The sequence below is a fragment of the Hydra viridissima genome, unplaced genomic scaffold (genome assembly GCF_058129835.1).
Source record: "Hydra viridissima isolate aposymbiotic clone 2 unplaced genomic scaffold, HvirCarnegie_v1 scaffold_1, whole genome shotgun sequence".
Lineage (NCBI taxonomy): Eukaryota > Metazoa > Cnidaria > Hydrozoa > Anthoathecata > Hydridae > Hydra > Hydra viridissima.
The window spans coordinates 24,261,701-24,286,881 of NW_028324300.1; the positions used below are offsets into that span (position 1 = coordinate 24,261,701).

At 32.1% G+C, this 25,181-nt stretch overlaps 2 protein-coding genes across 2 annotated transcripts in view; one reads left to right on the forward strand and one right to left on the reverse strand.

The window, feature by feature from the left end:
* The window catches only part of LOC149894028 (NACHT, LRR and PYD domains-containing protein 10-like), a 60,103-nt gene extending 56,622 nt beyond the window's left edge, over positions 1–3,481 (forward strand). The window contains exon 6 of the mRNA XM_090076611.1: positions 2,644–3,481. Within this exon, the coding sequence (XP_089932737.1) occupies positions 2,644–2,927 (284 nt within the window). The 3' untranslated portion in view covers positions 2,928–3,481. The remainder of the gene's footprint in view (positions 1–2,643) is intronic.
* Positions 3,482–11,977: 8,496 nt separating this feature from the next.
* On the reverse strand, positions 11,978–13,702 carry LOC149894032 (uncharacterized). Its single transcript, XM_090076810.1, has 3 exons — positions 13,689–13,702; positions 12,476–12,830; positions 11,978–12,307 (listed from the first exon to the last, which is right to left on the reverse strand). The coding sequence occupies exons 1-3, from the start codon at positions 13,700–13,702 to the stop codon at positions 11,978–11,980; spliced, it is 699 nt and encodes a 232-aa protein (XP_089932936.1).
* Positions 13,703–25,181: the final 11,479 nt, after the last annotated feature.

The window sequence follows — 25,181 nt, forward strand, 5'->3', positions numbered from 1 at the left end:
ACTTTAAGATTTTACTTTTAGACTATTATTCAAAACACTACGTAATACTTATCAATAACTTGAAATCAGTAAAACCTAAACTAAATAATGTAAAGAACAAAAACAAACATTAAAAAACCTTCAGGAACTTTTAAACTGGAAAAAAGCGAATATATGAAGTTACTAACTTGTTCATGAGTATCACTGAAATGACTGGAGCAGTAAGACTCTGATCATCCTCAGCACTTTTAAGTTTATCTTGCTTTGTTGAACGGAAATAGAAACAAAGCAAATGCTAAGTATAAATTATTGCTCTGAGAAGATGGTTAGCTCATGTTGACCTGCTGAAATTGACTTCATAAAGTTACAAAAAAAAACTAATTTTCTTAGTGAAATTGCAACTGAAAATAAACACTCAGAACTTATGGAACTATTACAACCATAGTAACGCTTTAAATTAAACATCAGTTGTTGATATTTAATTGCTCTTTCACCTCGGCTTTAAGTTCATAAAATATTAGTTACGAAAAATGTTCGATTTCGAACCTTACTAACAGAAAGCACCACTTGAAAAAAAGGATATTAGTTTAAAATAGAATAAAACAACATGCACCCTTCGAAAAATGACCTGTTAGGTTACATCTAATTTGTATATCAAGAAACTCCATTCTATATGAAATTCCCTTGGTGTGTACTCGTCGTCACCTTAATCCCCCTCCCAAAACATACACAAATATTAAGACCTTCAAAACCAGAAAAGTATTTTTTTGTAGTAAGAAAAAAGAAAGTGAGGAAACCATTTATAATTAATGCAAAACAGACTTTAATACTATATTTTATGTTAATGCTATTTAGGTAAAGCACACCCAGTAGATCTAAGTAGTTAAGTAGATACTGACTTACATGGTTTACTCGTCATTTTACTAACTATTGGTTAGTTTTTTGAGGTCACGTATTTCCAACTTTTGCTTACAAAAAACTCAATCAAATCTGTGTTTCAGCTTAATTTTCATTTCATATGGAGTTTTGTTTCGACTCTATTAGTTCTATTCTGTATTTTTATCGACTTGTTGAACTCAATTGTTCCCTTAAAAAACGACGCTTCGAATCTGAACTTAAACTTGACTATATTTATCATTCAGTTTCCACCCCTGAAAATGTAACAAGAGTTCAAAAAGATGGCTTTTTAATATAACAGTTTTAATGTTCAGTTTTCTTTAAAAGTTACTTTAAGAAATCTTTCTTTATATTTAATATATGAGGGGTGTAAGGGAAAATAGAATGTCATTTTTTAGAAATTTCAAAAAGAATATTTGGCGACTTTTTGTAATTCTTTTGTTAAACAGATTGTTACTCGATGTTGGGTTTTTCAGAAATAAAAATGTTTGGGGTGTGGCTTTAAAGAGTTAAAAGGATCTTTTGATATTTCTTGATCTTTTGTAGCAGCAGCGTGACAATCCCTGTTTTTTATGTCTCAGAGAATATTTTTAATCACTCATCTACGCATGGTTTTGGATTTTACACTTCGCAGTTAATACATAAGCTTGTATCTAGTGTGTACCATACGCGGACAGCAATATTTAAAAATCTACGAAAATTGAAGTTCGATAGTAATATTTATTATATTACCCTTAAAATAAAAGAGAAATCTATTTTTGTAATAAGGTAGAAAAATATAGTTTTAAGAGATTTTATGGTTCTCTTAGGATTTTTTAATGATTAAATGAAAGAAATCGTTGAGCGTTGAACAAATGAGATTCACATTTTTTTTTTTTTTTTTTTTTTGTTTCTGGTTTTAGTTACTTTACTTATTCAATATGTGGTCTCCTTTAGTCAGATTTACTACTTTTCTTATGCTATTAATCTAAATTTAAAAATGAAAAGCCTCGCGTTGAAATTTCACTTGTAAATAAAAAAATTTACCTGCATTCTGTACATTTAGACTTTTTGGTTAACAGAAGCAAACTCGTCTGTTAACCAAAAGGTTGCTCTGATAAGTTTAGATAGAGAGATAAGAATTAAATTTAAATTTTTATCATAAAGCAAATGTTTCTCAATTTTAACAAAATTGAAAACAAGTTTTTTTTGGTTTGTTTGAAAGTTCAGTTGAAAAAAAGTATAAAAACTTCAATTACGTTCTTGCTTTCAAGAATTGTCATGAGATGCTCCAAATATTCAGGAGAACTGAGAATATTTAAAGCGTATCATGACAAATAGAGAGAAGCGATCGATTGCAAATTCAAGTTCCACATTTCACGTTCGAGTTTTCAATTTCAATTTTTGACAATTTTATTCCAGTTACCGTTTTAAATTGACATATTTTCGTTTACTTTTTATAATTTTTTGTTGCTTCAGCAAAAAAATAGAAGGGGAAAATGTTTTATTTCAGTTTAAAAGTAAATTATTTTGTATCAAAAATCTCACGCGACTTTAAATAAAGTTGCGCGCTCTTTTATTGCTTTTAGCAAGGCTTTTTTTTTATCTGAACTGTTTTGATCTCTTTTATAAAGAAAATAATATCCGTTTTATATTTATTAAACACGATATTATGTTTTCAATTTTTTGATACATTGTAATTTACTTTTAAGTTGATTTTCTTGAATAATTGTTGTTGCAAATAAATATTAATAATAAATTTATGTATATGCTATTACTATTCTTCAGATTCTTCAGATGAATACAAGATGTTCATGGAATGCTTCTTTGAAGCGCAGACGTCGATAAAAGAGGACTTAAAAAGATCAATCGATAAACGAAACTGGTTGATTTGGATACGCCATGGAAAAACTGTTCGTGAAGTTTCACATGAGAAATATTTCATGGAGAAGTTTGTTGACGCAGGATGCACTTTGAATGATTATGTTGTTAAGAAAAAGTTCTTATCTGAGGATGAGAAAAAACTTGTCATATTATGTTCGACTAACGTTCGTCATAAAATCGTCAGGTAAAATTATCCAGTGAATATTGATGAATGAACATCGAGCCATAAAACTAAATGGTTGGACATTAGTCGTACTTTAGTATCAAGGAACGAGTTCGAGAATTTCGTCCTCCCGTGGATTTGAATCGCTGAAGAATTAACTCTTAACGCTTAACGCTGAAGAATTAACCTTCACGACGGCACGATGAAGTATCGACGCCATTTGTGAATGGCTTCTTGGTTCGAACTTCAAACGGTTGACGATCGGGTACCGAAGTGTTTACTATTGGGTAGGGTACCGAAGTGTTGACTATTGGGTAGAGAAGATTATTTATGAAATGAACAATCTTATGTTATTTTTAATATTTAAGTAATTTTAAAAAGAAAAAAACAATTTTCTTTTAAAACATGAAACGTGGAAAAAAATGGAAAGATTTTCATTTTTATTCGGAGTTTTTGTTGCGAATATTTGTTGCTTATTAAAACTTAGGGCAATTTTTTAAATTATGCAAAAAAACACAGAAATATAATAAAATTATAATAATTTGAGTTAATAATATAATAATAACGGAAATACAAAAAGATTATGTTGGCTTTTTTGTTGTTGTCAATGGTATCAGATATGAAAAAAATATTCGTGTTTTTAAGATGAGATTCAATAATTTTTTTAGAATGAAAATTTTTTTTTTTGATGTTGATTAAAAAAAATTAAAACTTGAAAAATTGAAAAATTAAAAAAAGATAGTGATAGACAGTAAAAACAAATAGTAAACCTACAAAATGTAGAAAAAAAAGGAGGCCAGTTTCAAATGCGCCATATTAATGACACACAGGGCAGTGAAACTTGATTCTGAGTTTCTTCACTAGACGATTTTCAGAGTTTAAAAACTTTAATCATTTAATGAATATTGATCTAATTTATGAAAAAACCAGAAAAAAAAAAAAAGATATGATTATAGAAGATATAGTTCAAGGAAGAGGTCAAGGCGGGATTAGGTTAGCTCTGACAACAGTAATTTTCCACAAATCATCCTCATTCAATATCATTCTCAACATTCTAAAAATTATATTATACCCACGCCTCTGAGAATTATCTTAACAAAGTCAATTTAATTGCTATGGAAACTGCAAGTATAAATTGGTCCAAGTTACATAAAAAATGAAATCAGTCAACATAAATGATTGGGCTTGATAAACACTTGATTTGAAAAGAACCAAAAGTTTTTCAATACAAAACACAAACTGATTATTGTCTTTCATAAAATTAAATTTATTTTTTTACAAAAAATTTTTTTTTGACTGCTTTCTTCTTTCGAGAAAAGAAAATGTTCACTGTTCAAACTTTTAAAAAATTCGCAAGAACTTTGTTTTATCATTGACTGATAGGGTAAAATACCAAGTATTCGCCGATCTTTTCGAGCAAGTCCCATATAAACTTTTTTTTCTCACTCGCTTTTTATAAATTATGGGTCTCGAAGTTTGATCGTACAGAGAAAAGATTGCTCTTTAAGATGCCCTTAGAACGAATGACCTTCAATTATAAATAAGGGAGCTATAGTCCCCCAAAAACTAAAAAACCGCGGCCACTGGCGTGTTTCCCATGTTAGTATCTCACGTTTTTAAACTTCCGACAGTTTTCGTCTATATATATATTTTTTTAAATATATTCTTTTAGTCGTTGTTTTGATTTTAGTGTATTTAAAATTTATAAAAACAAACAAAAGAATGATATCACAAAAAAAAAGTATACGTTTGTATTCTTTACAACTAAAAATTTGGTTTTGATCCTTACTCATGTAGCTTAACCAGCTCAAACTTCGTTGCACCTGCTATTGATGTCGTATCACCTGAAAAATAAAGATAAACTTAATTAACTCATTTTGTATCAATGGAATAAAGTGATAGGCTTGGGCCAGCCTAAAGTTCTTGATATTTTTATGTTACGTTATAAAAGAACAGATACATAGTTAGACTTTAGCTAGTTTTAAGATGTTCTTACCAGAATCAGAAGTGTATTGTACAACTGGTTTTTTTTAGACTTATTCTTAGGTTTAGCTGATGACATTAGCTTCCTTTTTGCCACTACTGGTTGGCCTACAAAATTTTCTTTAAAACATATTTATTAGGATTGATGAGGCGGAAAGCGTCCGCAACCTTCATCCAGTCATACTTCATAGGGCCAAATAGTCTCACGCCGAGTTGCTGCATAAAATAAGTGCTATTTGGTGTAACGAGGATTAAAATTATTTGTTAATCTGGTAGCTTCTTCACTAAATGAAATTGTATCTGAATTTCATGTAATTTGGTCCAAACAATAACTGATCTTTGAACACTATTATCTGTAAACCACTAGTCGAAATCGCTGCATAAATAATTATAGAGAACTTCATGATCTATATAACCCTTAGCAGATTTATCAACAGCTATAAAAATTGGAGTCAATTACTGGTAAACAGTCATTGGGATTCTCTGGTTATGTAGAGGGGGAGGAAGAGATCCGTCAGTACCACATTTGCTGTTGTAAAAGTTCAAAGAAAGTTATAAAGAAAAACTAGTAGGCTAAGCTATCATGCTTTCATGCTAAGCTCTCGCACTAAGCTATCATGCTCTAAGATATGTAAAATTAAGAGCAATTTATATATCTGTATTATACATAATAAAAGCATTAAAAAAAAACAGAAAGATTAGCGATAAACTTGATATAAACTTACATATCTAAAACTGTAATTCTTTCTTTGTTTTTAGCTGCCGTGACATAAGAAACAATTTTTGATCCTCTTTCAGCCAAGACTTTTCCAGTTTTGGTTAAAAACTGAAACACGGACTCATCGAAGTTAAAAATACGCTTGGGTTCATATAAGATATCTAGATAGTCTTTCTCCGCAAAGTAACTTCAAATGTCAGCGAAGCACTGTTTAATTATTTGTTGTGACACATTACCATTTATCTCCAGGTTTTAACGACCCTGATTTATCAAACTAATATGGTTTTTCTCAACTTGTTTTTCCCCATCAAACGTTATCTGACAAAATACTGAACACAAGTGACATGTGGTGTCTCTGGTGACAGAATGAGTTCACCGTGGGAGCAAATCTTCGCTTCCTGTCGCCTGAAAAAATGGAAGAAAATTTAGAGCTTGTTTTTACATAACTAAGCAATTTAAATATTAATTAGTGCAAAATAAATTTTTCCAAAAAAAGTAGAGTAAAATGGGGTCAAATGAAATAGTTAAGAATTTTAATGAATTTTTTTTTTAAGAGAAAAAAGTTTTTAAATTTTTTTTTTAAAGTTGTAGAGGAACTTGAGCTGTATTTAAATATATACAAATCAAGTAAAAAAAGTTTTTAGTTTTTTAAGAAACTTTATTTAATTGAAAAAAAAATTTATTTCATTCTACCCCACATTCGGGGAGAATGAAATACGCAAATCTATATGTAATTAAAACAACACTTAATTAAAAAAAACAAAAAGCAACCAATAATAAAAATTAAAAAAATAACCCATATTAACAATTAAAAAAACAACCTGATAAAATAAACTTTATTGTTGTAATGATGTTGAGTCGTAGAGAGGTACTAGAGGCTGAGCTGAGTTGTCACTTTTGCGGCACTTTTTGGTGCAATAAAACTCAGTATGCATTTTTGACAAAGCCAAACCTTGCATTTAGAATTTTCACACTGGTACCATTCTATATTTTGACTTGTTGAAGCTTCGCCTAAAACTTTACGGCACTTTTTACACTTGACTTGGTTTGTTGCTATTAATGCTGTTGGAGTCGCTGTTGTTGCTTGGTTTATTTGCGGCTCGTCATTAAAGCTAAGCTTGCGTTGTTTTTTAGCTTGCTTTGCTACTTTTTTGCTCTCAGCATCTTTCAATCTCTCGAGTATTTCAGGTTTATTGAGACACTCCCCTTCGAACCTTGGTGCGTCTAGATTTTTTCGTTTTTTTGTGTCAACGAGTTGAATGCGAAACTTTTGTCTGGGCCACTTAAGCACTAATCTTTGTACAGACATTTTTTAGATTTTTTGGAGCAGGACGATTACCAGCATCATCAATGAAATTTCCAACTGTATAGTGGATTTTTTTCGAGCGACTCTGAGTACTGAACTATTGCTTATGGCTCTAATGCTGAACTTATGACTCCACCAGTTTATAAAAAACTTATACCAATCTTTCCCTGGTGTACCGTTAGAAAACAAATGAGATTGACCTTGGTGTTGCAAATAGTCGGTAACTAGTGTGATGATGTCATTATAAGTTCTTCCAAAGCCCAATTGGATAATTTGATGAGCGTATCTACCAAATTGATTCAAGTTGATGCGACAATCTCGTGTTTGAACCACTCTCAATTGTTTCACCTTTGCCGTAGACACGCCTGTGAAGAGTTGCTACTGGTATGTTGAATGATTGAGCAGTTTTTTTAAATGAAAATTCACTGCTTTGTACTTTAGCCAGAGCAACCATAACTTGCTCTTCGGTGTATGGTTTTTCTTTTTTCTTTGAGAGCAACTTGTTTTGAGGCATATTTTATATTAGAATAGATTTAATAATAATCGATTTAAAATGTATCCACAAAGTTTACAGAGATTGATTGGTCACTTGAGATTTAATTAATAAAAGCCGCATTTAACAAGTGAGCAATTCGCGTATTTCATTCAACCCCACATGTCTCCGTTTTCGTTTTTATCTCATAACTTTTTTCCCTGAATACCAAATATAATTTTGAAAAAAGATTCTTGACCAGCGTAAAAAGTTTTACCAGAATACTTATTAAGTTCGATGATATCAAATTTAGTTTCCGAGAGTTTTATGTCCATTTTTCAAAAAAAGAAAAAAAGTATCATATCGCTTTCGAAGACTTAACAAATTATAAAAAAAACTTTTCTTTAAAAATTAAAGTTTAATATCATCTTGTTCAGAAAAAAACTCTCTACAACAAAATCAAAAAATATTTGCAAAAAGTTTATTCAATAATTAATTAAGAGCAAAAGAATAAGCTTAGTCATAACTATTTCATTCTACCCTCTATTTCATTCTACCCTGTTTTACTATATATTTTTATGCGGAGAGTGAAAATCTCATAATGACGGTAAAGCAATTCTATCGCAAAAACTTATATTTAGGAAAAAAATATTCCGTTTTTGTGAAAGCTTTAATTATTGGAAAAAATTCAATTAAAGCCGTTAATCAACTCTAAACCCCCTTAACATATTTCACAATTCGTTTAACGCGTAATCAAATATGTTTAAGCTGGGACATGGACTTTTCAAAAAGTTTTGCAAAAATTATAAATCAAGTAAGTATAAATTATTTAATTAAAAATCGATTTCTGACCCGGGTCATGGGAGTCCGATAGACTTTCTAGTAAAGGTTTATACACCCAAATAATTTTCATTTTGGTCATCGTAATAGTTGTTAACAACCACGCTGAATAACAACAACCACTTTAACGCTATTAACAAGAACCACGTTGAATATTAATTCGAAATTTAGAAAATGATTGTAAAATACAGACCATTTTATTCTAACTGTATGAAAACTCTGAAGCAAAAACAAAGAACTAGTCAGTGTTTTTAAACAAATTACAACTGAAATTTTGACATTTTTAAAGCAAATTAAAAGCCAAATAAGATTTGATTGCTTTTGTTTAAGAGTATAAACAATGTACAATTATGTACAAAAAATCAATCGCTGGAACAAGAAAAAGCCATCAATTAACCATATCACTGAGTCCCATTTGAAACGTATTTTATAACACCGTAATATTATGACCAATTAAATCTTCAAAAAATATCCCTTATTAGTTACAACTTAAAAAAAAAGCTCCGTATATATAAAAAACAGCCCCATAAATCGCTGCGGTGTGAGGGAGCCTAACCACGGTCCTGTTTGCAAATGCTAAAATGTTTAGGAAATACATAAACAATAATAAAAAAAAACAAACAACTAATAGTTAAAACAAACGTTGTATTGTGTTAAAGTAATCACACAATTTTTTTGGTTTATCAAATCGCCGAACCCCATATTGGCATTTTTAAAAGACATTTTTCATAATAACTACTAGAGAGTGCCGGTTCTGGCACATTTGCATATTTCAGCCAAAGTTCAACCATATCAATTTTAAGTGTCACTTTTTCCACACGCGTTATGACACGACAAATTGAGCATATATTTAACCATAAAAATAAAAATATTTATGATGTCATCATTCCATATAAAAAGTTGCCGTTAAATCATGCTTCTATACGAGTTAACGTTGATGTGTAGGGTATCCATAACCATAAAAAATCAAAAAAATGAGGTTATTGGAATGCCATTAAAACTATTTGAATTTTTTTTCAGTTGGATTAAATTTTTTCAATCTGTGCGTACTTTTATGCGCAAAAGTACACCTGACCTAACAATAAATAAAACCTTCCAGATTGACCAACTTGCGCATCTCCAAAATTTCTATAAACTTTATTATCAACCCATGAGTTGAATGACTCAGGATATCCATACCACTTTACTAATGATTTGTTTTTTTCTTTACGAATAACTTTTTCAATTCTAGATATTTCTTGATTAGCTTCTGCATCTCCTGTTCATAAAAAGTACCTTGTATTTCTTCACCATTATTATCAGTTATTTTATAAGTTGGTGGGTCTATGTACTGAATATGTGACACAGTAAAAACCTCCTCAGTTCATCTTGGTGTGCATCCTTTTTCAAAATTTGACTTCTTTTTAGTTATCCTAACTTTATCACCAATTGAAAACTTTGGATTAGGTCCTTTAGACCCATATAATCGTACATTTCCATTTAGATTTAACAAAACAATATTCTTATTCTTTTTATTGCTAGCTTCAGTTGGAGTTATTTTAATTGAAGAGTGTATTGTGTTGTTGTAGTTATTTACTATTTCATCTAAAATGTCAATATATTTTTTAGCATTATTAGCAGAAAAGTACTTAAAAATTTTTTCTTCCATCGTTAAACTAAACAACTTTTTTCTTGATTTTCAGTTGAATATAACTGCACGCCTAACGATTTAACATGCTTATTATAAAATTCTTTTCCTTTATCAACCCACATTTTAATGCACCTTCTTTCTTTAAGAATTTTATTGAAAGCATTAGCTACATCAAGATCAGTTTTACTTTTTAATGGTACAATCCATCCGTACTTTGAAAATACATCTATAGCAGTGAGTAAGTATTTTATACCATTATTGAATTTTGAAAAAGATTGCATGTCAACTAAATCAACAGCCCATATTTCATCTATATCATTTAAAATAACTTTTCTTCTTCTAAAATGATGTATAACTGGTTTATAAAGTTCGTTTACAAGCTCGTCAGTCCATTTTAATTCTTCATTCTTTTCTTTTTCACTGATCGTTGGTAGTTTTTTTTTACACCGACTTCATTTGGGTGTGCTGAAGCACCTACTTTATATGGGTTCAAAGAACCTAATCCAAACTTTGTTTTAGTTGATATGATGGGTTTGATTTTACCTCGTTCATTTTTTCACGCTGTGTTGGATTTTTTATTGAATCTATCTCTTCAATCATGATTTTGTCGGCTTCATTTCTCATTTTTTTATTTGTAAAATACTTGTAAGCGAGATCGTGATAATAGGCTGCGTTATTCACCCTGTCAACAGGCTTACTCCAATCTTTATATGAATCGGTGGAAGTTAGCCTTTCATCCAAGTTGGTACCCGGACCGGCAAAGTTCATACCAGCAAGGTGTATTTCTCCAGGGAACTTTGCCCATAGTAGCTTTATTTTATTTGTGAACGAGTTGATTGAGTTGACCAAGTCTTCTCCTTTTTTTGCAGTCACAAATTTGTTTTTTGTTGTTCCGCAAACAACGCAAGTTCCTTTAAGCATATTACTATTGTTTTTGATTATAGAATTTCTTAAGTTTAGTGTATCTGTTTTTCTTCTACATTTGATGCAGTACATGTTTTATTTTAGAAATAAAAAATTTCTTTGCATTATAAAAAATGGAGCCAGTGGATTTATCATGGAAATTAAATAAGAATAAAAGAAGCAATAACAAGTTTTCTTTCCAGCCATCAAAGAAGCATACGATCTTTGATGGCTGGAAAGTCGGGTTGCGGTAAAACAAATTTGCTTTTGAATTAGTTGTTGAGAGAAGGTTGGTTGGATTATAATGTTTTAAAATTTTTTACAAAATTCAGTCATCAGCCAGAGTATAAAATATTGAAAAAGTCATTTGATAAAAAATTAGAAAAAGATGTCATTTTTAATCTGTTTAGCTTGCAAGATAAAATACAGAAACTAAATGCAGACAGTGATTTAGTAGTGGATGATATTTTAAAAAATATAAGTGTAAAATCGGATATAGTGTGTGAGTTTTTTGAGTCTGATGATGATGTACCAGATCCTGCAGAACTTGATCCTAAAAAAATTAATTTGATGATATTTGACGATATTCTATACTCAAACCAAAACAACTGTGAAAAGTATTATACTAGAGGAAGGCACAATAATGTAGACTGTTTCTATTTATCGCAAAACTATTTTTCGCTACACTCTAAATTTAAAAGTGTTAAATTACACTAAAACGGTGTGCAGCATGAAATACACCAAAACGGTGTTAACTTGCACCGTTTTGGTGTATTTCATGCTGCACACCGTTTTAGTGTTAATTTACACCGTTTTGGTATATTTCATGCTTCACACCGTTTTAGTGTTAATTTACACCGTTTTGGTGTATGTTTACACCATTTTGGTGTATTTCATGCTGCACACCGTTTTAGTGTTAATTTACACCGTTTTGGTGTATTTCATGCTGCACACCGTTTTAGTGTTAATTTACACCGTTTTGGTGTCAATTTACACCATTTAAGTATATTTCATAATGCACACCGTTTGAGTGTAATTTACACCGTTTTGGTATTTCATGCTGCACACATTTTAAGGGTTAATTTACACCGTTTTAGTGTTCATTTTTGGTGTTGATAACAACATACATACACAAATTGTTATAAAATACATAAAACTATATTCATGTTTACGTTCTACTCATAAAAAAAAGCTGTGTTTATAAAAATGTTTTTATCGTACAATTACAATAAAGATTTTAATAGTTGATTTGCCTTTCTTGATAAAGGAAGACTTTTTTTTAAAATCGCAACTGCCAACATTTCCCAAAATGATTTTGATCCTGAAAGATATTCCAGGTTGAACGCATAAAAAAAACATAATTTCGCGTGTATAATATCAACAAGATAATTTTTTTGGGCAACCACAACACCTTCAATGCATAGAATATATTCTTCTCCTTTAAGATAGACTGTAGGCTGCATGCCGGCCAATTCAGGTTTTTGCTTAACAATAGCTGAGCGAGGATTTAAATAATGATCAATAGCCATCAAAAGGTCGTCGTCATCATAATCCTAAAATATCGTTAAAAAAAATTTATAAACACCTTTTTTTAATAAATGAATAAAAAATTTCATAATTTTTAATTAAATTAATATTTACTGTTATAGAAACACCATAGAAACAAGCTAAACTTTTATCGAAGCAGCAAAAAAAAAATTTTAAACAATATTATGACATACTTGTGGTGTCTTTAGAGCCTTTCTCAGAAGATGTCCGTTTGAAGCTAAAAAAGCTTTGCAAGTAGGAACTTCAAGACCAACATCCAGTTCAGCCTCTTGATGCCAGAGTTCCTCACTATGAATGATTGCTGGAAAACGTTTTATAATATCAGCAACTTTAGGGTAGCTAATAGAAATCCATTCTTTGCGTTGACGAAAGGTATATTGCATACGCTTTTTAAGAAAATCAACATCTTGCTCGCATTTCCTCATTTCAGCTTGCATGGCTAGCTCATGAAATTGATAGCTAAAATCATCTTCTCCATCATTATGAGCATTCTGTATGACAGTTGTAACAGAAGAATTTATTTTACTCCTACACACATAAATATGTATATCAATAAATAAATATATATATATATATATATATATATATATATATATATATATATATATATATATATATATATATATATAATAGTAATAATAATAATGATAATAATAATAATAATAATAATAATAATAATAATAATAATAATAATAATAATAATAATAATAATAATAATAATAATAATAATTTTTTGGATTTCCTAAATGTCCCTTCAATTACTTCCATTCAACAGGAGACCACCGACTCAATTGTTTTTTACATCAGCCGCTGATGACAAAAATTGGCAAAAATACCGCTGATGTCAAAAATTGGCAAAAACACTGATGGCAAAAATTGGCAAAAATAGGGTTAGGACTATTGTAATTGTAATTGTAAAAATTAAATACAATTACACATTACAATACAATAATATTGTATTGTAATATTACAAAAACAATAAAAAAAATTTATTTTGGTATTGTATTGCTGTGATGAAAAACAATTACAATAAGTATTGTATTGTTTTTTTTCTAAAAATACAATTAAATTCGAGAACTATTGTATTGTATTGTTTTAATGGAATAAAATTACAATAGCTATTGTATTATTTTGATGAAAACAACTACAATAACTATTGTAGTGTATTACTTTACATTAAAGTAGAAAAACTAACGTATTTTAACGTATTTATATTCATCTCTGACGAACTTGCTATTATCTTTGCTATTTTTTATTTACGGATTTGAAATATATTGCAAATTTTATTTTTTACATATTTTGTTTAGAAGAAATTTACGTTAAAATTATTTTTGTAACTTGGACATGCCGATCCTATCATTATGCGTGGTTGTGCTGACAAATTACCATGAGTGTGCCATATATAGCACATTTATGATGATCATTAAAAAATCAAGTTATCTATTTTTAACCGATTAAAATTGTATAAATAGGGTAAAAACATTATTTTACATATTGTTGATTAAAAAGTAGCAAATGCGGTGTTGATCTTCAAAATATAATATAATACACAATCGGTATTAATCTTGATCACCTTCAGATCATATTTAGATTTCGCATCACCTAACTTGTTATGTATTTCTAAGTTCTAAATGGCCGCAAAATATTGCCTGACTGATGATAGCCTTACTATTTAAAGTTGCCCAATTTACCATTCTGACACCCCTTCCCCCTCCCATAATGTTTCAGTAAAATAGAATCAATCATTAAATATTAGATGTACCCTATTTCAAGGGTACAAGGGTATATAGTCGGTAACTGGACTATTAAAACATTTATTAAATTTTGACAATAAAATAATTTTTTTTATAACAATATATTGTTATTGTATTACAAAGACGAACTACAATACAATATTTATTGTTATTGTAGTGGGTCATTACAATACACTTTTTTTTCAAATATTGTTATTGTTTTATAAAGATTAATTGCAATACAATATTTATTGTTATTGTATTACAGAATTACAATAGTTGTAAATCACAAGTATTGTTATTGTTTCTAAATTAAGTTAATACAATAACAATAATTATTGTTACTGTTATTGTTTTCATTACAATTACAATAGTCCTAACCCTAATTTTGCCTATTCTCCCCTCCTCCCCCCCCCCTCTCTTATCACAATCGTTCGGCGACGCTGAGTCAGTGAGAGATGCATTTTTTAATAACTAAAATTTATGTTTTTAAATTTCAATTATTTGTGTTTTCTGCTTATTATCAACTATTACTATTATATACTATTAAAAAGTAAAGTTTAAGTTTTTCTTATATAATTTATTATTTTTTATTAAATCTTTTTTCAATCAAAGTATCAAACAAAATAAAACTACCACTAAAATGCATAAAAGGCGAGGGGCAGCGTCATAAATACAGTAGAAACGATATTTTATTGTAAATTAAAAATTCTCCTTGCTTACAGCCTCCTATTTTCAGGGGCGCCTTAAGGGTCGGCGGCGACTGGGGCAAACTTAGTTGCGACGCTCCCTTTCTCAAGTAATAGTCAGGTATAAAAGCTTCAAAAAGTGTTTTACAACGTTTTAGTGTATAATTACACTAAAACGTTGTAAAATTACACCTTTTACTTAAATCATTTTCAATAAACACCGTTTGATGTTATATTAACACCAAAACGGTGTAGTTTTACACCTTTTAATTAAACTTTATAAAGTTTTTCTACTTTAACACCGTTTTACACCTTTTAATAAAACGGTGTAAAACTGAGAATATTATTTTGAAAAACGGTGTAAAACAGCTTTACACCGTTTTACACCGTTCTAATAAAACGGTGTAAAAATAGAAAAATGTTACATTATTTAAATTTTACACCTTCTTGAAACGGTGTAGTTAATAAAGAAGGTGTTAATTTACACCGTTTTAATAAAAATACACTTTTAGAGTGTATAATTACACCAAAACGGTGTAAATTTACAACTTTAGCTTAAATTATTTTCAATAAACATCGTTTGAGGCTGTATTAACACCAAAACGGTGTAATTTTACACTTTTTAATTTAGAGTGTACCTAGGAGAACAATAAGAGAAAATACAAACTTTTTTATTTTGTTTCATCAGGATGACTAAAATGTGGATCATATTTATAGAGATCATGCTTCACGTGATATGACATTAAAAGAGTTTAAAGAGTTTTGTAATACTTATTAAGATGATGATTATGGGTATGCTGTTGTAGATTTAACATCTAAAAAAGAATATGGAAGATATAGGAGAGGGTTTGATGAATTTTATATACCAAACGGATTTTTAAAAAAATATTGCTTTAAAAAAATGTCAGGTTTTTTTGCAACAGTTATTAAAAATGAAAGTAGAATAAAGACTTACTTCCAAGACAATATCGAGTTTAGTAAAGGAATAGAGTATGAGATGGCGCTAGTTGGACTTGAGACAGCACAGTTTTTCTAACGTTAATGCTAAAAACAATAAGTCCTTGAAGGGAGCTGCGACATCAAGGAGATTAATGATTATATTCAAAATGAAATGTCTAAAGAAAAAGGATACTCTCCAAATGGAATTAAAATTAGTGCAGATCTAAGCACACTAAGAGCAACTATGAGTATTGCTGAAGGATATATGGATAGATTTGACTATACAAACTCTATCGGACCGCTTCTTGGATTTACCAATCATGAGTATTCGGAAGGGAACTATGAGTCGGAGAATCTTGTTATGATACAAGATATAAGCAATATACGATGTTACTCGCAGCGATACAATAGGTGCATCATATCTTGACGGAGATAAAACGAATGATATATATTCATTTTTCCCAAGTGTAGGTCCTGAATATAAAATTATCGAGAAACCACTTCATTTGATTTATCTTTCGATAGTAGTGAACAATATTTCTAGCATGGAAAAAAAATTAGTAGATCAAAACCGAAAGCTGATTGATTTTCTAGGGGAGGACATAACTATTAGATATCATATAAGAGAAACAGCGACGTCTATTCTGAATAAATTATTTCCAAATGAAGCGCTGTCAAGATAATTTATGTAAATTTTTTTTCTATCGTATAAAAAACAAATTTAGCAGATACGAAAATGTCAAAATTAATATTTCACAGGGTCAGATTGATAAAATCAAAAAAGCGAATCAAGACGGAAGCGCAGTTAATATAGAACTGTCTCATCAAGATCTAAACGGTGAGCACGTGCTAGCAGTGACAAGGTTTCAATAGAATAAAATTATAAAAGCGTAAAGAGAATGGAACAGGGGTTGTACTTAACTTAAGCAAATCACAGCTAATACACAACTTAAAGTTAGAAGGTGGGTTTATCGGAGCACTTCTTCCTTTTCTAGGTGCAATTGGAAAAACTCTTGTATCGAGTGCTATTCCAACGTTGGCAACAGGATTGCTACCAGGTGTAGGATTATCTGCCGGATCAGCCATGGTTGATAAAATTGCAGGAAAAGGAGTCGTGTATCTTAAAAAGAAAGGACAAGGAACAAAAGTTTCAGTTTCAGTATCTGGATTGTTTTTAAAGGCATGGACTAAAGGAGGGTCTTTAGGAGAAGGTCTTTACTTACGCAGAGAAAATGGATACGAATCAGCTGGAGCAGGTTTATTGCTAGGTCCAAACTCAGCATTTTCAAGCATTCCGTTTTTGAATTTGATTTTTTATGAGTGTAAACTTTCTAAATTTACGAAAATATTTTAATTTTTTTAAAAAATATTTTCTTTTTAAAAAATTTCTTTACATTATAAAATGTTAAGCGCTCCTCACAAGTTGTTTAGACATAACGGATCTAGTATTTCGCATTATAATTTATTAAAAAAAGTATCTTATTTAGACAACAAATTAAAGTCTATTGTTTTAAAACACGAAGCTTTAGAGCATCCTCCAGTGTTTGCTAATGGGAGGTATGAGATACTTGCACAAAACGACATTAAACTCAATTGTCTAGCCCATCAGAAAATATCTTTAATGATTGATCTTCAAGTAACAAGCGGTGTAGCTTTAGTGACGTTGAGGGAGGGGATAAAATCCAAACTAGATTATTTCAAACATGATATTATATTACCAGAGTCAACTGATAATATTATCATAGAAATTCACAACAACAGTAAATTAGACGTGATCGTCCCAAAAAGGAGAGAGTTTATGCTTCGTTAACTTTATAAAATAAATTTTTATTCTTTACTTTATAATTTGGAGTATAATTGCAATTTCAATTGTAATAAACAGTATCCAGTTCTTCCGAACGCACTGATGGAAGATGGGCATTGTTATAGGCTTCAAAAAATAAGCGAGATACAGAAAGAGATAGAGAATGAAAAGGAGAAGAGGCTGATGCTGAGGAAAAAGTAAGAATTATCTCATCAGTTGACAGCGCATTTCAAGAAGGTGGAGGATAGCCTCTTCTCTCCCTTGGTTGATCAGTGACTAAGGAGTCACTGATCAACCAAGGAGTCCTCTTCTCTCCCTTGGTTGATCAATAATCTTATTCAAATTTTCTTTTTCTCATAACTTGAAGGAAACTAAATCAATTTCTGGGTTTTACATAAAAAGAAGCTTCTTTCAATAAATTGTCATTAGTTGACGAGTTGTGTAAGTGAGTGTCCTCTCCGCAGTGACATTTTTTATTTTTTGTTTTGACTTTCACCTGTCGTCATCTCGAACAGCTTAATTTGGAAGCGAAAGAATTTAGAGCGATTTGTAATAGGAGAACGTTCTTTTTGATTTTATATCAATAAACATATATTGTGACAAAGCTTTAGCAGATCGGGAGTTTTTTCCAAAATTAAAACTAAAGCTATATTCAGCTTCTTGTTTCTTTTAGAAAGGACTTTATTGGATGTTTCGCAACAAAATCTTGACCTAAAGTTTAACTACTAGAAAACACGGGTTCTGGCTCATTTTGATTTTCGATGTCCGTTCTGATTTTTTTTGATAATTGAGGTATGATAAAAAATTCCGAGGGGTAGGAGGAAAAAACATTTAATTTTTCATGACGATGACGTAATGAAAAAAAAAAAAGGTTTAATTTTTGCAAAGATGTTTAAATGTTGCGCGAAAAATTTCTTTTCTTATTTGTTCTTGTTTTTGTTCTTGTTTTTGTTCGAGAATTGATTTGTAAATTTCAATTTCTTTCCATCCATATCCTTTGCTCCTCAAATATTCAATGGGGTCAAGTGTTTTGATGCTTTTAATTGTTCCGTTTTCATGTCGCAAGATTCTCGTTTTTCCGTTCATTTTATTAAGCCAAGAAAAAAAATTTTTGAGAATGGGTCTGAGATCAAGGAAGGAAGGGGACATATTTTCCGTTTTTCTTGAGGTATAATCCATCTTTGAGTGAGCTTCCAGTGACCCAAGGAGTCAAAAAGAGTCCATCACCTTTGTATGTGGCAATTTTCATTCCTTTTCCGTTGCTTTTGAGGTAAGCAATTCCATTTCCAACAATTTTTTCGATCAAAGTGGGTGCAAGGGCTCCCAATAAAGGAAGAAGAAAAGGAAGAAACCCTCCTTCTGATTTTATTCCATTTCCTAAAATCTTGTCGATGATATTTGATCCGAGAGAAGAGGCGACACCGCCCAAAGCAGCCTTTCCAAAAACTGGAACGGCTTTGGCTGCAACCCTTCCCAATAAAGGCAAAAGAGCACCAAGAAATCCTCCTTCAATTTTTGCGTTGTGTTCCAATTGAGTTTTGCTCATTTTAATGGTGACTCCAACTCCTCGATTGAGCGCGTCCACAATTTTTCGATGTTGTGATTCTGTTAAAAGCAAAATGTCGTTTCCGTGAAGATTTTCTTTTGAAAGTCGGAGGCTTGCAGGTTTTCCTTCCATGATTGATTTTTTCATTTTGTCGATCTGTCCCTGAGAGACATTTAATGTGACACGAATGTAATTGCTCATTTTTTAAAATGCCGGAAAAAATTTATTTCACTTCTCGAATGTGATATCGGATCGTGATGTCCTCTCCGCGAAAGTCGATTAAATTTCCGTTTTGATCGACAACTCGTGTGACCATAGTTGAAATTTCAGGGACCTTGACAGGGAGGTAAACCAAATGGGTGGGTCTTTCGATGATTTTAAAACCAGGACCGACCGATGGATAAAAGGAGTAAATGCAATTGAGTTGCGAGCCATTGATGTATGCTGATCCGATGACGTTGTTGACGATTCTGATCGTGTTGACGTTCGTGATTCTGACAATATCGTCGGACTCGTATTCGGAATTGGAGTCCAATTGTCTTTTTGTGAATCCTAAAAGCGAGGCGATGCTGTTTTCTACGTTCAGGTCCATCAAATAATTTAGTCCGAGTTTGACGGTTGATTTTAAAGTGTTTGAATTGGATCCGATTTTGATGTTTTCAGGGGAGTAACTGATCTTATTCGCAGCGACGTAACTTGCGCTTTGAGACGCATAATTTTTGATTGTGTTTGAGACGGTTTTTTGCAAATAATTGTTGATGTCGATGATGTCGTAGCTTCCGTCTGGGATGACAACGTTTTCCCAGTTGGCACCGTTGTTCATGCTGTACCGGAAAGAGTTGTTTTTGCTGGTGATGTTTGGAAAGCTGTTGTACGTCTCAAGACCGAGAAAAGCCATCTCATATTTTTTTTCTTTTTCAAGAACGATTTTGTCCAAAAATTCTGTTATTATTATGTTGGATGTTCCATCCACATCGATGATTATTCCTGACATTTTTTAATAAGTGAAAAAAATTTTTTAAATGATTTCTTTTGGAAAATAAAAATTGTTGAATCCGCTTCGATATTTTCCATTGTATTTTTTTGACGACAAATCAATAACAGCAAATCCGTGAGGTTCAGATCAGCATTGTCTGCAAAACTTTTTAAATTCTTCTTTTTTCATGTCGCTCGAAACGTGGTCTCGATAAATGTGATCCATATTTTTTGAGTCTTGAGGAAACAAGCAAATAAAATTGGTGTTTTCTCTGATGGTTTGTCGGGGTAGCATAAAATAATTTTGAGCGAGGTAAAAGCAGTCGACGTTGGAGTGCCTTCCTCGGATGTAATATTTTTCGCACTTGTTTTGTTTGGTCAATTGTAAATCGTCAAAGATCATCAAATTGTTTTTGGTTGAATCGAGATCTTCAGGTTCAGGCACATCGTCAGCCGTTTCAAAAAATTGGCAATCCATGTCCTCGGTTTCGGAAAAATTTTTTGAAAGGTCGTTGATGACGCATTCGGGGTTTAAATTTAATTTTTCCATTTCGTTTTGTACCTTGAACAAATCGAAAATGATCTTTTTTGGCAAATTTTTTTCGAACGAGCTTTTCAATATTTTGTACTCTGGTTGAAAAAGTGATTTTCCAAAGACTTGCAAATGGTTATAATCCAACCATCCAGGTTTGAGCAGTAAATTGAGAAGCAAGGTTGTTTTTCCGCAACCGGACTTTCCGACGATGATTCCTCGAATGCTTCTTGGTAAAAGCTCGTTGTTGTTCCTTTTGTTTTTTCCAATATTCCATGACAAATCGGTCACTTCCATTTTTTTGTTTAAAAAAAATATTTTAAATAAAAAAATGTATTGTGTCAAATGCAAAAGAGAAACCGAAACCATTCACATGAGAAACGAGAGGACAAAAAACAACAGATCAATTTTGAAAGGGACTTGTGACTCTTGTGGAAAGACCAAATGCCAGTTTGTTTCTTCGCATGGATCATCTTCGCATGGATCATCTTCGCATGGATCATCTTCGCATGCAACAAAAGGGGGTGACTTGGTCGAATCGATCAACAATTTTTCAAAAAAAATAAAGCTTCCGTGGGCAAAATTTCCTGGAGAAATGCACATTCCAGGAATGAATTTTGCAGGGCCTGGAACAAACCTGGACAAAAGGCTCACATCCACCGACATGTATCAGGAGTGGAGCAAACCGGTGGATCGAGTGGACAATGCGGCATATCACCACGATTTAGCCTATAAATATTTGACCGACGTTCAAAGCAGAAATTTGGCAGATCAAATGATGCTTGAAGAAATGAACTCCATTCCAAACCCAACTCAAAAAGAAATAAACGAAAGAAAACTTATCACGCCAATCATCAAAGCCAAAGCCAAATTCGGATTGGGTGTCAATAAAAATTCGAAGAATTTCAACGGATCTGAAGGATCTGCAAAAAAAAAAAAAAAATTCCACTGAAATGGACGGATCAGCTTGCAGAGGAGCTTCACAAACCGGTCATTCACCATTTTAAAAAAGAAAAGTGTTTGTGAACGACATCGATGAAATATGGGCTGTCGATTTGGTTGACATGCAATCGTTTTCAAAATTAAACAATGGAATAAAATATTTGCTCATGGTGATCGATGTGTTTTCAAAGTATGGATGGATCGTTCCGTTGAAAAGCAAAACAGGACTTGAAGTGGCTGAAGCGATGAAAAAAATTTTTGAAGAAAGAAAATGTGTCAAAATGTGGGTGGACAAAGGAAAAGAGTTTTACAACAAGCACGTGAAAGCGTTGGGTGTTCAATTGTACTCCACTGAAAACGAGGAAAAAAGTTGCGTCGTTGAGAGATGGAACAGAACGATGAAAGAGAGAATGTTCAAATATTTTTCAGCCAACAGCACCAACCGATACATTGACGTTTTGGACGAAATGGTTAAAAATTACAACAGCACAAAGCACTCGTCCATCAAAATGACACCAATTGAAGCCAGCGATGAAAAGAATAAAAATATGGTCTGGATGAATCTGAATGGAAAGATGTTGAAAGAAAGACCAGAGCCGAAATTTTTAATGGGAGACAAAGTGAGGATCACAAAAAAAAAGCCCCATTTTGAAAAAGGGTACACGCCGAGATGGACCGAGGAGGTTTTCACAGTGTCAAAAATTCAAAGAACGGATCCACCCACGTACAAAATCACTGACGCCAACGGTGAAGACATTCAAGGAACTTTTTATGAGCAGGAGATGCAAAAGACGCATCAAGAAATATTCAGGATTGAAAAAATAGTTCGCAGAACAAAAAGCAAATCACTGGTCAAATGGAAAGGATATCCAGACTCGTTCAACTCATGGGTGGACAATAATGAATTGATCCGTTTGAAAAAAAAATGAGTTAAAAAAATTTTCTTTTCATATAAAAAAGATGAATTTCGTGACGATTGAGAATTTTGATGAGAGCAAGTTATCGGTTGGAGAGATTTATTCCACAACCAAACCCATTCAGTTCCAAAAGATCCCTCTCTTTTATGAGTACACCTCTGGAAAAGGTCCTTTTGTTTTGAGAACCCCAGTTTTGTTTTCTCTGGGTGTGTTTGAGAACTGCAATTTTGGAACAAAAGAGCTGGAGGGATATTCGATGTCATTTCTCGGTTTCAACGAAAAAAACGGAATGAGCGAAAAAGAAAAAAAGTTCATCGAGGTGACTGAAAAAATATCAGAATTTCTTCGCGAAAAAGTCAAGGAAATGATTCCAGCTTTGAAAAAAGGAGGAAGAACGAAAAAAATCATGACAGAGGATCTGTCCATTTTCAAAAACAAATCAGATGATTCAAACACAGCACCCATTTTTTTCGGAAAATTGTTCACAAAGAAAAGAGAAAAAAACATTGAGGTTTCTTCTTTGTTTTTCAAAAAGGAGAACAAAAAGCTGGTGAAAGTGAATCCTTTGGAATATGTTCGTCAAAAGTGTTTTGCTGTCGCCTCTTTGAGAATCGAAGGTGTTTTTGTTGGAGCGCAGATCGAGTCCATTCATGTTAGGATTCCCGAAGTGGTCATTGCAAAAAATGAGACTTCAGTCCAAAGAATCATGGGTGACGATTTGGATTTGGGGGAAATGGAATCTGAAGATGACGAAGAAATGTGAAAAAATAAAGAAAAAAACACGAAGAAAAAAACACGAAGAAAAAAAAATGAGTTAAAAAAAATTTTCTTTTCATATAAAAAAGATGTCAACGATTGAAAACGGAGTCAACGAGCAAAACGGAGTCAACGAGCAAAACGGAGTCAACGAGCAAAACGGAGTCAACGTCAGAGCGAAAACAAGGCTGCACATCGCATCTGAAGAAGGTAAAGACAGACTTGTTGGTCTCTTATTGTTTAATCACAAGGATGGGGATTTCGAATATGATGCCAACGCGCGAGATGAAAAAAATCGAACACCTCTGCACTTAGCATCGAAAAAAGGTCATCATTTAGTCGTGGAAAAATTATTGAAATATACAAAAAATAGAAATATCGATGTCAACGCGCGAGATGAGAAAAATCAAACACCTCTGCACTTAGCATCGAAAAAAGGTCATAATTCCGTCGTGGAAAAATTATTGAGAAAAGGTGTCGATGTCAACGCGCGAGATGAGAAAAATCAAACACCTCTGCACTTAGCATCGAAAAACGATTATTTTTCCGTCGTGAGTGAACTATTGAGAAAAGGTGCCGATGTTAACGCGCGAGATGAGAAAAATCAAGCACCTATGCACTTGGCATCGAAAAACAATTATATTTCCGTCGTGAGTGAACTATTGAGAAAAGGTGCCGATGTCAACGCGCGAGATGAGAAAAATGAAACACCTATGCACTTGGCATCGATAAACTGTCATGTTGCCGTGAAAAAATTATTGAGAAAAGGTGCCGATGTCAACACGCTAGATGAAGTCGATAGGTTATATTAACGCGAGATGAAAGCGAGATGAATGAGAGATGAATTCGAAAAAAAATGAAAATAAAATGAGTTAAAACATTTTCTTTTCATATTAAAAATGCATGCCCCTCACAAGATGTACAAGAATGTTGCCTCAGCAGAAAAACACGTCGATTCGAGTTTGGAGATTTCGAAAATGTATTTGGGACACATGGATGACAGGATCAAAGAGTTGGAAAAATTCAAAGAGTCGGACAAGACAAAAAATTTGGAAAATTTGGTTGAACGGATAAAAGAGCTGGAAAATTTGGTGGAGACAATCAAAAACATGCAAAAAAAGACATCGCAAAATATTGTTGTGGCAAAAAAAGATTTAGATCATCCAAATTGTTATGACATCAAAGGCCACCATGAGATTTTTGCTCAGAAAGACATTAAATTTGCCGCTCTTTCTCTAACGACAATATCGTTGTCTGTTGGATTGAATTTTGAAAGAGGAATCGCAGTCGTCACTTTGATGAACAAAATAAGTGACAAATTAAACTTTTTCAAAAACGATGTGATTTTTTCAGAGTCTGTGGATGACGTCATTTTGGATGTGAGCAACAACAGCACCAATGACGTCATTGTCAAAAAAGGAGAAAAGCTTTGCAAAATAAATCACGTCGATTCGAATTAAAAAAATCTGTCTTTGTTAAAAAGATGGAGATAATCAAAAACACTGAAAAAATATATCCGACTCTTCCAACAGCACCATCCGATGACGCTTGTCGTCTTCAAAAGATCAGTGAGATCCAAAAAGAAATGGAGGATGAAAAAGTGAAAAGAAAGGCTTTGAGCAAAAAGTACCATCGAGTGGCCAAAATTATTCGTTTCGCAGACGACGGGTTGCAAACGTTGTGCATTGGTTTGGGGATTACAGGAATTGCGCTTTTGTCAACCGTTGTTGCCACTCCAGTTTCGATTGCGTGCGAGGGGGTTGCAATTGGATTGGGGGCTTTGTCCATTTTTGGAAATCATTAAAACAAAAAAATGTTGTTGAAGGCCGAAAAGCACGAAAAAATAAAGGTTCTTTCCGAGTCAAAATTGAACACGATTAGCGATCACACTTCAAAATCGCTCATGGACGGGTTTGTGAGCGATTCCGAATACGAATTAGTTCTCGGAGAGCTTCAAAAATTTAAAACCATGACCGAAGAAATCCGGACAAAAACAAAAAGCAGCATTGACGAATTGACAAAACAGTTGTTGATCCATAAAAAAAA

Excerpts from the sequence above, each read along its gene's own strand:
- LOC149894032 (XM_090076810.1), bottom strand. Across the intron at positions 12,308-12,475 it reads AGGCTCTAAAGACACCACAA|GATTATGATGACGACGACCT; the intron begins GTATGTCATAAT and ends ACGATATTTTAG.